Raw genomic sequence first — 14,211 nt, forward strand, 5'->3', positions numbered from 1 at the left:
AAGTGAAGGTTCTAGTTAATAAGAGATACTTTTATTAGACGTGATTTTTTAATTAATTCCAATATTTTATCTTTTTCTTTTAGAGCTATGACATTGAAAATTTTAAATGATATTTTTACATTTTATTATAAAGCATATAGCAATCGTTCATTCCCTTTTACTCTCTTATTATTATATGTCCCGTACATAATTTTGATAGGAAACACTTGTAGAGTTTAGTACAAGTTCATAGTCATGATTTTCATTCAGATAAGAGGCTTCTCTGTCCTCGTAAAAATTAGTAGATTTCCTTTTCCTAACTGCAAAAAGTAAATTTAAGTTATATATTTTTTTTAGTACATCCATGTACTAAATGGTTTAGCTTCAAAAGTGTTGTACAACTTATATATATTCAGATATATGCAAATGTATTTAGATAGAGAATTAAAATTTGTGAGATATATTCGTAAATATCAAAGCTCAATAATAATTTTAGTACATAAATAAACTATAAGTGACATGGTGCCACGAATTAGTTCTTTTAAGTTTTTAAGTTTAAAAGTAACAACAAAAATTCAATTCAATTCAATTCAATTCAATTTATTTATTCAATCTTTAGGAATATAAAATTCAAAAAGAGTATACTTTACATGTTGAGCTTTTCGGACTGTTCACATTGAAGAAAAGTTATCGATGCACAAAAAACAGAGGAAGTTAAAATATGTATTACTGATATCTCAATTTGAGAAGGCCCCTGACAAGATCTCCGGATGCAGAAGATCGAGAATTCTTACTGGTAGTCCATGTGAATTCGGAAACGTAGTCACGAAAATGAATAATGGAAGTGGATTTAAAATGGATATGTACTAAATGAAGCTTCGACTTTAATTATATTACAAATTATAATATAAATAAATACTTGCACGTTAGAGTAACACGTGTTTAGTTCAGGTATATTCACAGCCATAACTAAAAAGTTGATATTAGTACATCATTAGTACTCAAATGATCTCAGTAAGATAATAGTTATTTTTAGTACAAATCAGTAAGAACAAAATGTTTTTAATTATTTAATTATAATAAATTAATAATAGAAGAATTTTGACTAAAAAGCCAAAAGATCAATTGTTTTAGAACATGTTTTGTTGTAATAGCTCTATTATGCAAAGAAATTCCTTCTTGATTTTAGCAATCGACTTTGTGAATATTTTTCTCTCAGTGCATCTACTAAATATTGAGGAAAGAAATGAATTTTGAAAATTATTGAAATTAATAAACACGAGATGCTTTCTTCTTGACCCACATTGAATTTTCTCTCATTCATCTCATTTATATAGTTGGGAAAATTGCTCAGTCGTTTTTTAATGATTGAATAAGAAGTAATCTAATGAGATGGTGCGAAGAAAGGTCATCGTGATGAGGAAATTCACATGAAATGATATAAAAATGGTTAATTTTTTTCACTGCCTTCACACAATCCTATTTTATTTGCAACTCATCTTACAGAGAAAGTTAATAATATTGTTGCAACTTCATGGTCAATGTGTGCGCTTGTTTATTTTTTTAATGTTTCGTTGTTGTTATTTTAGAAGAGACATAATTCTCGTTTGCAACTGTAGCTCCTAAAGAGACACCCCAGATGGTCTTTTATAATAAAAAAAAACCATTTTTAAAAAAATGATGTGAATGAAAGTTTGCTGTGAGCATGGATGTGAGAGTGAAAGAAATAATAAAAAGAGCTTAACTAATGTTTAAAATTGACACTGACATGATCACAATTCGCGATCCGTGAAATTTCTTTGCGATTTTCTAATTGTGAATAATTTTGCATGTTTCTGTGTCTTTTTTCTTCATGTTCTTCTTGTTTCGTGTGTCATCAATTGAAGTACCTTTAAACTGTTTTGTCTCATGGAACCGTAGGTGTTAAAAGGGGAAAATTGCTGTAGCACAAAGACCCCACTTGAGACTTTCAAAGACAATTTACCGAGGCAAAAGCTATTTTGCGACATTGCTGCACTTTCCAGCAATTTTTCCAGCATTTCTGCTCTCGCAATCGCGATCCTTTCATTTTCAAACAAACCAAACCAAATGGCATTGATGGCTCAATTCGCACATTTGCAATGGAAGTGGCAACTTGCTTTTTTTTATTTTGATAAATTTATACAGGATTTTTCTTCTATGTTACATAAGAATTAATTTAATAAAATGTGTTCCTATTTGCGAAACTGCAAGACAACTCGTATTTTAAGGATGTTTATGTTTCCAGATCTTTAAAGAAACCTAAAGTCTGAGATAAAGGTAGAATTTGAAATTTTGAAAACAGCGGAAATCTAGTCATACCAAAAATCAGAAAAATCATATAGTATTTTGAGAAGTTACTAGAAAAACATCAATAGTGTTATCTGCTACTTTTGTATTGCATAATTTAATTACTAAATTATCATGATCCTAACTCTCAAATTGATTTGTATGGATCTCCATGTTTTACCTTATTTTTCTTGGTCTCGCATAGTTTATCTACAACTTACTCTTGAGTTCCCCAGATGTAAAACATATTTCCTCAATTACTGAGGATCTTCTATGTATTTTCAAGGTTTCTCATGAGTCCACGTTCTTTTCAACACACGAGAAAAAAAAGTCCTTCCTAAGTAACCCGGGCTTTCTAGCATTTTATGTTGATTCCTTTTGTTTTAAAGCGTTTTTACTTTATTTCCAAATATGGTTTTTTCATGTGAGTCTCTTGTCTAAATGAAGTCTAAGACATTTGGCATCATTCTGAGCAAGAATCACTTTATTATTGATTGTAAGAGGCTGAACAGGTCTCCCTTTTCAATGTTAAAGTCATCTGCACAGATTTGAACTCATTTACACTAATTCTCCAACGCGTTATTCAATCTTCCACGGAATTTATGGCTCCCTAAAGTTTATTTGTCGCGTGTATAGAGACTTTGGTATACTGGTAGCAAAAATCAAGACGTCATATCTGTTAAATGTCTTGGGATATTGAAATTCAAGACACAGACAGTGTGTATTACAAGATTTTGAGTTCAGGAACTAACTTTTTAAGATATCAAAATGTAATTTTTTTGGAAGGAAAATTTTTGTAGCAGAAGGTACAAAAAGAATGAAAGTGTAAAAAATATGACATTCGACCCTCCAATTTATTCGAAATGATGCATATAGTAAGGCCATGTAACTCCGACGATTGCATAACTCGGATGCCGCGACCGATTTAACTCCGATAAACCCACTTAAAATTTAATTTATGTTATATTTATCGCCAGAAGAAGAGGGTCAAAGTCAAAAATGCGAATTAATGGAATAAAACTTAAAAAAAAAAATGTTTTTGAAATAATATCTTCTCATTTTTGTGCATTAAAGTTTTCATTAAAATGAGCATCCGACCTTGATCGAATTCAATGGAGTTAGAAAAAAGCATAGCAGTAAGGTTCTTGCGCATATATTAAAATTATCCTAATTTTATTAATTTTCTTCAATATTATTGCTAAAATTATTTTTCTATCATGATTCTAAATGAAAAAAAGAATAATTCTATTGATTTGGAATGGGAAAAAAATATTTCATCAGTCCAAAAATAAGCGTTAAAGTCGCACTCTAAGAAAAATATCGGAATTACCTTTCTTTACTATGTATTAAGAAGTATGTATCTGCAAAAGCGTTACGTCTAGTATACCATTTCAAAGTTTATTGTAGATCTAAAAATTTTCTTTACACTTTCTCTATTTCTTATAAATATTTAATAAAATCTAAATTTTCTTAATTTTCGTAGTGAATTATCAATAAATTCTGTAGGGAAATCGAGACGTTTTTCATAAGTGACGTTTCATTGAGTGTTGAAAATCTAGAAATCTCGGTCCTTAGCTAACACCCCTAAAACATTTTAAGTCCCACAAATACGTCGCGTCAGAATACGAAATCTTGATCTTGGAGATAATTGACAGTTTGAAATTTTTACCTTGATTTTGGTCTTAAAATTGAGACGGATAACTAATGAAAAATTTTAATATTTATTAAACCCTGAAAATTAAAATTTTCAAATGTTTATCTCGCAGTTTGTATCCTTGACTGAGAGAAATCGGAAAAAGTTAAAATAACATTCCGGAAATGTTAATTTTACCCTGCAGTATTGATCCGAAATCGGTGTAGATATTATGCTTTTTAGGTGTATTATGGGTTAAAGTTACCCTTTTTCATGTTAATTTTACACTTAAAAAGGTGTAAAATTAACATTAAAAAATACTGATATATTTTTACACCTAAAAAGTGTTAAAGTTACGAGAAAAAAAAGTTAATCGCACCCTCTTTTTTCTCAGTGTTTGAAAATTTATTCATACAATGTTATTGCCTCTTCAAAAAGACAATGTTCTAACTGCATTTTCCGATTAACAAATGCTGATTTAAAACAAATGCACTTAGAACAGTTTCATTTTTAGGAGACGCTATGTGCCCCTTAAATCGCAAACTTGCGAATTGAACAATGCACTGAAAGAGAAGTATTTTTGCTGCGTGAATTGATTGTTTATTTTTCCCGCCAAGATTCCATTTGCTCCGAACTCCATGGAATCAATTCACACAGAAGCCAATTGGCACAATGTCATCAATTTTTTTACCCAATGAAAAATCTCTTTTGTGAACTTTTTCAATACACCGGACATCCTAAATTATTCCGCATAAGTGCCAGAGTTGGACTCTTGCTGGACGTCACAGTAAATCATAAATAAATTGGAGAGAGATTCACTGGAAAAAAGAGTCCCTCTATTGACACTCTCCACGGTTGATGGCACTTGAAAAGCACGCCACTCTTTCACAGCCAAAGTTAACAGAGTTAAAATTATTACTCAAGATTGAACAAATAGATTAAATTTCTTAAGTACATTTTTGAAAAATAAATGTTAATTTTTTTTTAATTTTGAGCTATGTATTACACCTTGCTGACCTTTTTTATAAAAAAAATATTTTAAACTACTCTATAACCTCAAAAGTTGATAATTAAAATTCTTGCTACATCTACTGCTAGAATCTGCTGGCTTTATTGCTTCCTAGAGCATCGTGAATAACGAATAGTTATGCAAAAACCTTTCAAACACTTCGAACATAACCTCAAATGCTCAAACGACTCTTTTCCCTGGATCTCGTCGTGTTTCAAAATAACCAAATAGTCGTGATTGGAACGAACATGAAGAAACATCACTAACACAGATGCACATTATAACAGCCATGTACTACAAAAATTGTTTAGAACACAGATTTCCCTTTTTTGTAGCATATGTGTTTTTTAGCACCTTACTGTTCTCAAGTGCTTCTGCATTATCGACTGTTATGTTGGTATCTGTCACGACTATTTTCCCCAGTCCTCACCGTGTTCTAAAACATTCAAACAGTCGTTTTAAGAACCAATAAGAACCAACAAAAAGAAGAAGATGATAGTTTCTTGTGCTTCTGCCGCTTCTGCATAATCGAATATTTTTTGTGTTAGTTCCTGTCATGATACTTTTCCTTAGACTTGGGCGTGTTTCAAAATAACAACATAATCGTGACAGAAACCAACACGGAGAAAAGTTGATAACTCAGAAGCACATGAGAACAGACATGTACTAAAAAATGTTCAGATGAAAAATTTCTCCCTTACTCCTTTTTTGTCGCACATGTTTTTAGCACCTTAGTGTTCTTAAGTGTTTCTGCATTATCCAATTTACTTTGTATTGGTTCATGTGATGACCGTTTTCCTTAGACCTCGTTGTGTTTCAAAATAACCAAATAGTGACAGGAACCAACACAGAGAATATTCGATAACTCAGAAGCACGTGAAAACACCTATGTACTAAAAAAAATGTTTAGAAGAAAGATTCCCTTTTTATAGCACATGTTTTTTTTAGCACTTAGCTGTTCTCAAGTGCTTCTGCATTACCAAATATTCTTTGTGACAGAAACCAATGTCACGACTGTTTTACCGAGTCTTAGTCGTGTTCTAAGACAATTAAACAGTCGTGACAATAACCAGTAAGAAGAAGATGATGAATTCGTGTGCCTCTTGTACTACCATCTAAAAATATTCTCACATTTCCCCTATTTAACTTGAGAATAGATACAGATCGTGTTTTCCTCCATAATTCCTTGTTCACTTTATGTCGAGTAGCTGTGCTACTGTGGAAATCAGTTTGCACTGGTGGGAAACCTCAGTGAGGCTTGGCAGAGTAGTGCCGATCATTAGGGAAATCGCACAGCTTTTCCACAGAAGTTCCGGCTCTGTCCACTGTATCCATTATACACGACTACACGCTGCATAATTGAATATTCTTTGTATAGGTTCTTGTTATGACTAATTTCTTTACGAAATCTGGAAGCAAAGGATCCGGTAAAGGAATTTTACGCAAAGGAGTTCTCATTGATGATTGTAAGCCCACTGTGTTTGATAGTTTGGGATAGATCTTTACTGCTGTCTTTTACAGGATAAATATTCTCGAGGATCAGCCTGAGTCTATTTTGGCTTTTAGACCTTCTCGGGTTTCAAAATCACCAAATATTCACGACAGGAATCAACACGGAGAAAAGTCGATAGCGCAGAAGCACATAAGAACACCCATGTACTAAAAAAAATGTGTAGGAGAAAGACTTTCATTTTTTGTTGCACATGCTTTTAGCACTATATTTTTCTAAGGTGATTCTGCATTATCACGACTATTTTCCACAATCCTCGCTGTGTTCTAAAACCATCGAACAGTCGTGACAAGAACCAAACAAAAAAGTCGATAATGCAGAAGCACTTGAGAACAGTTAAATACCTCGTGACAAATAGTTTCCAAATGTGTTCCAAAATTTTTACTGTGGTATTTTCTCATGTAGGGTAAAGTGATATAATTTGGAATTAGTGTTACAAATTGGACAATTCGCTCGTACAATTTGGACATGGCTTTTTTCTTTATAAATACAGTACAAAATTTGTTTTTAAGTACAGGGAACCAAATTACAAAACTAAAGCATTAAAAATATACAAATAGAAATGAAGTACTAAATTTATAAAGACAAAAAGCCCTGTCCAAATTGTACCATTGTCCAACTTGTACCACTTTACCCTAGTAAGTCTTTCAGTTAGTTTGACAAGGGTTAACAAATTAATTACTTCATTTCACTGCATTTAAAGAAATCAAGAGTATTGTTGAATTCCAAGACTCTGAAATACCTTGAAAATTTTCACAATATTTCACGGTTATTAAATCAATTTCTAGGTTCACTGACTCCGTGAGTACTTTTCAATCTAATCTCAAATCTTTGATCTTTACAACTCTGTCGTGGGCTTAGTCGCATTTTAATGGAATATTTCTAGAATTCTCATTTCATTTTTCCAACTTTTAGTTCACTTTTGTACTGTCTCCAATCAACATTGTCCATCAATTGCGTGTGTTTTCCACCTTTGAAATTGTGAAAGCAATAAATTTTTTCTTTGAGGAAAAATTTTATGGATTTTTTTTAGTGCAATTCAATAAGGAATTTTTTGCATATTCCTTGATCGATTGGTGTTAAGAAATTCTGCAATTTATTGCTGGGGAGTTTCATTAAAAGTGTTTGATGAATTTGGTGCGGAAAATGTGCGAAAATTTTTGATGAAGAGCAGTTCTTCAGGAGGAATGGGCAATGTTGGAGGAAAATGGGATGCATGAGTTGTTTTACAGTGTTGTTGAGGATTTGCATGCGTGCCTCCGACAGCAGTGAAAATTCCACAATGTTTGGTGAAAATGACACGGAAACCGGCAGTGGATGGAATGAGGAAAATAGCAAGAGCTTCACCTACTACGGTGGAAGGCGTGTTAGTGCCAGAAATACAGCTGTTCGATGCCCAGGTCTGACCAGCTCAGTCTGTGATGGTGATTGGATCCTTCGGTACTCAGAGCATGAGGCCAATTTTCGTCCCTGGCGAGCTGGTGAGAGTTTTTCCCACTTTGAACTCGTGCCCTGGCGCCAGACACGTCGTCGTCTGGACATTGTGAGGACAATTGCATGGGAACCACCTCTGGCTGTTCCATCCATTGAGTTCAGTCACCGCAGCGATCGACGACATGCCAAGAGATGCCACCAGATTGAGGAGGAACGCAATCATCGACAGCTCAAACGAAAGCTCCAGCATGAGCAGAACATCAAGCGACACATTCGCATTCGCATTATGATTGCCATGGAGCTGAGAAATCGCTCCAAGGAGATTCCCATTCCGGCAAAGATCAAACCACGCCATTTCAATCGAAGTCACACATCTTCAGAAAGTTCCTGGTCAGAGGCTTCCATTGAGGAGAAAATCCTCGAGCACTGGGGCTACTTCAGTCAGCGTCAGGCCAAATGGTTGGCTGGGGAACGCAAAGTACTGAACAGCAAAAAGACACTCAATAGTATACCATGGAAAGTGGATACTTTCACCATGAAAACAGGAAGTTTAATTGGAATTGAGGAAGTGAGTGAATTAGTGGAAGGATATTCAGTGATTCGGAAATTATGTGATAATTGTTGGAGGTAAAAAAAAGAGCGCCAAAAATCGCGATCACGCTATTGCCTACATCTCGGCTATTTTATTAATAAAAACACACTCTTGAATTTCCTCAAGATCTTCAACGGTTTCTCTCTCTGTCTTGCAGAACCACGGTGGGGTGCAGCGATCCAATTGAGTCCAGAACCCACTCCCATCTGGACTCAACATCCCAATCCCCAACCATGCCGTCCGTGGAACGTCCGGCCGGTGGTGCCCTTGCCCTTCACTATGCAGCAGCACGTGGATGCCTCGATTGCGTCCGGCTGCTAGTGGAAGCAACTCCGGACATCAGGTGAGTGCCAATTAGAGATTTAATCACTGTGAAGACACATCTGTGTCTCTAACAATCTCTTGTTAAGTGAGTTAATCCCCATACTCCAGTTTGTATTCTCTCCGTCTTTCTTCCTGAAGTCTCATTGACCAACATTTCACACATAACGAGACAAGATGCTCAATTTAACTTGGAGATTTTCCGATGGGTGCGTCATTTCTCTATTTAAAATACTCACTTAGTATTATTTAAAATTCATCTCATAAATTGTTTTTCTCACTTGAGAAACATTGGGTTTAATTTTCTTTTAATTATGAGGTTAATTTGCAAGTTGAGGTTATGTTTAACATAACCTTCAAGAATCCATTCCAACCCCGAAATTTTTGCCAATACCAAGTTAAACAGGAAAAGAGAAATATTGAAAAGATAGAACAGTAAAGAAGAAAGAAAAAGTGAAATTACGAGGATTTTCATTCTATGATCTTTGAAGAACAGAGAGCGAGGTTTAAGGTTTAGTTGAGATTTTAGGTTATACCTTAACTTAACCTAAAAAAAAATTATGGCATTTTTTCGATAATATTGCAGCGTAGAGAAATTTTCGATCATTTTTCACGACAAAAGAGATAAAACTTACCGTAAATGTGCGTGACTTTGCACCTCTGCTTTTCATAGGCTTCTCTTTAATTCTAGCACTTAAGAATGATCTTTAGACCATCCGCGCCCTTATGGTCACTGGGCCATCCTTAGGTCCTAGAATTAAAGAGAAGCTTACGAAAAGGAGGGTTGCAAAGCCAACCGCATCTGCGGTACTCAAAAGTTTGTGACTTCTAAACTTTAAAACCTAACCTCAAAAACATAATAAATCTTCACAATTTAATGTGTCTATGATTATTTAAAAATATTGTTACGAATATAGTTAGAGGAGCCCCTACTCTTATAACAAATGCACTCTGGTGACTCGACTATCCCTTAGGGGATGAAGAAACCCATCCATGGCCTCCATGGACTAAAACCATCGTAGGTCTCTTTAGTAATAATTTGCTTTCCAACTTATCTTGATCTGAGGGCACTCAATGGGTCAAGTGGTAGAGCACTTGCTCTATGATGCAAATGTCCCGGGTTCTAGTCATTTGAAAGGAAAATTTGTGACATTTCGTAAAAAAAATTTTTAAAATGAAAAGAAACTTTTAAATAAAAAAATTGTCACTTGAAATTTAAAAAAGGGGTGACAAAGTGTCCCAGGCTTTGTGAAGTGCTCGAACTCGTGATTTAGTTGCTATTTCTCAAAAGGACTCGCATAATTTACCGTTTACCGGTTCTCATCCGATTTAAACCGATTTGCAAATTACTCGAAAGATCCCACTAAATAATTTTAAGAGTAATAAAATTGATTTTGGGACAAAAATTACTTATCGGTTAGTAACCGGTTCATTACCGGTTCAAGACTGATTTGAACGGATTTATAAATAACTCAAAACATTATCCAAAATAAATTAGGACTAATATAATTGAATTTCGTAAAAAATACGTTATCGATTAAGAACCGATTCATTACCGGTTCAAGCTGATGGAAGTTTAGTCAAATTATTATTTTGATTATAATTACGTTAAGTGGTAAGTGTGTTTATGGCATAATGGGATTATGTAAACATAATTATGCATTACAAGCTAATTAATGCAATAATTTTTTAAATAAATGAAAATTCACTGAAAATTGTTCGAAAATTTGACATTTAGAGTGTTTAGCATATTTTACAATGTTTATGTAATTCATTAGAAAGAAATTTTCGAGCATATGCAAATTTTCAAAGTGCATAATGGCATTTCGCGTAGTTTTTTCGGTCCCGAAAATGAGCATAATTCTAGGACCCTGTGTAAAAGTTTTAAGAGAAAAATTTCTTAGAAAATCTATTTGTCTAAGTCAGAGATGAGCAAAAACTGTTTGAAACCGAACAAATGTCAAATGAAAATCGGACTTCAATGGTCAAAACGCCATCTGGACCAAATTATTTTAACGTATATTCGGTTTCAAACGGTTCTTGCTTACCCCTGTTCTAAGATAATAAAATAAGTCAATTTTTTAGGGTTATGTTTTAAAATAGTGAATTTAATTTCATATAATTTATAAAAAGATATTTTTAACCTAATAAACAATAATAACTATTTGAAATTTAATTTTAACTAGTTTTCTTTTTTTATTTACTTTTGTCATTTGTTAGTAAATGTTTGTAAAATGTTCGCTATAGGCAAACAGAAATTTACGAACAAATGACAAAATTTTACGAACATTCTTTTGTGTGTTTACGGTGTTTACAAACATTTACTAACAATTGTTTTTAAAAGTATAAAAAAGCTCGTCAAGTGATCATGTTACGAACAATGTTTGTAAAAAAAAGTACACACTTTTACGGACTTGTTTGTGGGTTATACGATTTACGAGCATTTCGTAGGTCCCCAATAGGAATTCACAAACATTTACGAACAGTTTTACAAATTTTTTTTTTCTGTGTATAGTCAAAAATATTGTTTTTGTCTTTGGGACACTAGTGTCCCACTCATCCTTAAAGTTTTAACAGATCCGCCTTCTGATCTAATATGTTTTCATAAATTATTTTTCTAAACAAAAGATTGAATTGTTCTAGTGTGCGTATTTATTAACCGATTTTCACAATTATGAATTCATTTGAAAGGTCTTTGAATAAAGAAAGTTAATAACTTACCGCTTTAGGGAATTTTTTTATGCACAGAATTTCTAATTATTTATGACTAATGTGCATCGTTTATCATGAAATTACCTGCGGATTGAGCATTAAATAAGAAATCTATTCTTCTGCTAATTCCTCTCCTTCTGTTCTTTCCAAACCAGAAGTTCTTCCCCCATCATTATTTGGCCAGTTTTTTGACTAATGATTGATGCAATTTTAATTAATATCCCCATCAAAATATCTCAATAGATAAGAAATACTTTGCCTCTTGGGAGATTTTCTTCTCCAAAGTGTGAGCAATGAAAAATGTTGAGAAAACGGCTCTTGCAGTCCTGTTTCTTGTCTCAAATGCCCGTACTATCTTAAGTTAGAGAAGTGAGGTAACGGCGAATACAGCTGACCAAATGGGCTAAGAGGAAAAGACAGTCAAGTGGTGCACATTAATTGCACTGTACATAAGAATATTAAAGCATCTAAAGCGGGATTTGGCTGAAGTTGAACATCTCACATATGGATAATAGAATTTAGATTATTCTCCAAGTTTATTTACCATGAAGGAATGGCACAACTTGAGATCATTTCTAGGTCACTGGAATTTTCAGTGATGGGCTATGTGGATTTTTCTTTCTCCAGATGAAGGAGAATGGATAAGAAAAATTGGGGTTTTGAGTATGTAGATTAATTTTTTAAGATAATTTGATTATTGTTTCATATTTGAGGCGTTGATTAAATATTAACAAAATAGTCAATTAATTTCTGGCTGAACGGAAGGGTAAGGTGAAAAGAAGTAAAATGGTATAAAAAGGTGGAAGAAAAGTTAAAACAATACAGAGAGATAATTAACGCTCTGTGATTTTTTAATCGAGAAAAAAAGTAATAATCGCATTTTATTGCTCGCGCACTCCATGGAGAGAGTCAAGTCATACCGATCTTTCTATAAAACGAAGTATCGATATTTTGGATAGCCTATTCAGGGAAGTCTCATGTAATTTTTTACTAATCTGACGTTTTGTGAAGAACTACTTAACGCTTATCATTGAACGATTAGAGATACCGACTTGGGGTTTTCGGCGGATTTGTCCCTGATCGTGGTGTCACATATAAGATTAATATTAATATTAAGAAAAACCGTAAAGAGAGGTATATGGTATGCAAAATTTCAAATGAAAAATCACGTGTGTTAGAAAGAGTACACTCTAATGTAGTAATACCAGTAATACGATGAGTAAGATATTACTGTTCTCTGAAAAAAATATCTCGTAAATAATCTCGTAAAAAAATTGTAAAATAAGTCAATTTATATGGAAAAGTAACAAGATGTGCGGCTACCCCTGTCGCCATGGGGATTCTCGTAAAATCTTTTCATTTTCAACAAGATTTCTTGTTAAAACCGAATTCACCAAAATTAATTAACAAAATTCTTGTAAAAGTTTTCTCAAAATCTGGTTTTCATGGGAATTTCTCAATAGATGGCGTTGCAAAATATATCGTTTTCTCTTTCATTTTTATCACTTTCTCTCAAAATGGTCTTGGAATATTTTCTGTCAAATTGTTTATCAATTTGGTGGATATAATAATCACGTTTTTCATGCTTTTTGTTATATATAGCAATTATACGCCGGTATGCTGTCTGCACGAAATGGTTAAATAGGACTTTAGAGACCATTTACGACTACAAAATCGTCATTTTTTGGTGAATAAAAAAAGAATACTGACAAAACTTTTACAAGATTTTGTATATTATTAGTAAAATATGTGCAGTATCCGGTAACAACAAGATATCTTGTTGAAAATGAAAAGATTTTACAAAAATCCCTATGGCGACAGGGGTAGCCAAACATCTCGTTACTTTTCTATATGGGGCAACGAGATTTTACAAAACTTTTACGAACGATTTTTATCAGAGTTCGTTTTAATTGTTTTCTGAACCGTATTACAGGCAATTCGAGCAAATTCGATCTGCAGAATTTTAGCTGCAGATCGGCACTATTTGGCTGATTTGCTGTTTTTTTATTTGATTGCGCAACCCAATCGTATACAAAGAAAAAAATAATTCTCAAAATTGTTTGTAAATGTTTGTGAATTCCTACTAGAAACTTACGAAATGCTCGTATTTTTTTTTCACAAACAGTGTTCGGAACATGATGTTTTAAGGAGCATTTTTCGTATTTTTTTTTTAGAAACATTTGTTCGCAAAATTTTGTAAATTGTTCGTAAAGTTCTGTCAGATATTCAAAAATGTACGAACAAATATTTGTCAAGTCCCAATGAGCACAGTTTGTTGAAAAAAAGTAGCGTTTCCAGCAAATTTTTCCTGAAATGATCAGAAAAAATATGCTAACCGGTCAGCAGTTCTCGAACAAAAATGCTAACCAAATTTATGGAAATGGCATTATCTCGCGAGTGTCACTTTAAGGTTAGCAGAATTCAGCTAAAAATACATACATTTTCTGCTGAATTGAAGAAATCAGTTACCATTTGGTGCTCCCTGAGATGTTCATTGTAACGAACAATATTCATGTAAAAGCACAAAATTTTACGAACTTTACATTTACAAACAACAAAATGGAGAGCATAGTATAGAAAGTCACAAGGTCGAGCATTCGGCGAAGTTGGCATGCTTTGCTACCTTTTTTCCAGCGTGTCCAAATACAATTACAATTCCTCAACCAATACCACTGTATAAGAAAGTAATTTTCAAGAGCACCCATGGAGTAAGG

At 33.4% G+C, this 14,211-nt stretch overlaps 1 protein-coding gene across 3 annotated transcripts in view; it reads left to right on the forward strand.

The window, feature by feature from the left end:
• The window catches only part of LOC129806159 (espin), a 135,957-nt gene that overhangs the window by 59,106 nt on the left and 62,640 nt on the right, over window positions 1-14,211 (forward strand). For all 3 annotated transcript variants that reach the window (XM_055854539.1, XM_055854540.1, XM_055854541.1), the window contains exon 4: window positions 8,622-8,807. In XM_055854539.1, the coding sequence (XP_055710514.1) occupies window positions 8,622-8,807 (186 nt within the window). The remainder of the gene's footprint in view (window positions 1-8,621; window positions 8,808-14,211) is intronic.

Source organism: Phlebotomus papatasi, chromosome 3 (genome assembly GCF_024763615.1).
Source record: "Phlebotomus papatasi isolate M1 chromosome 3, Ppap_2.1, whole genome shotgun sequence".
Taxonomy (NCBI): Eukaryota; Metazoa; Arthropoda; class Insecta; order Diptera; family Psychodidae; genus Phlebotomus; species Phlebotomus papatasi.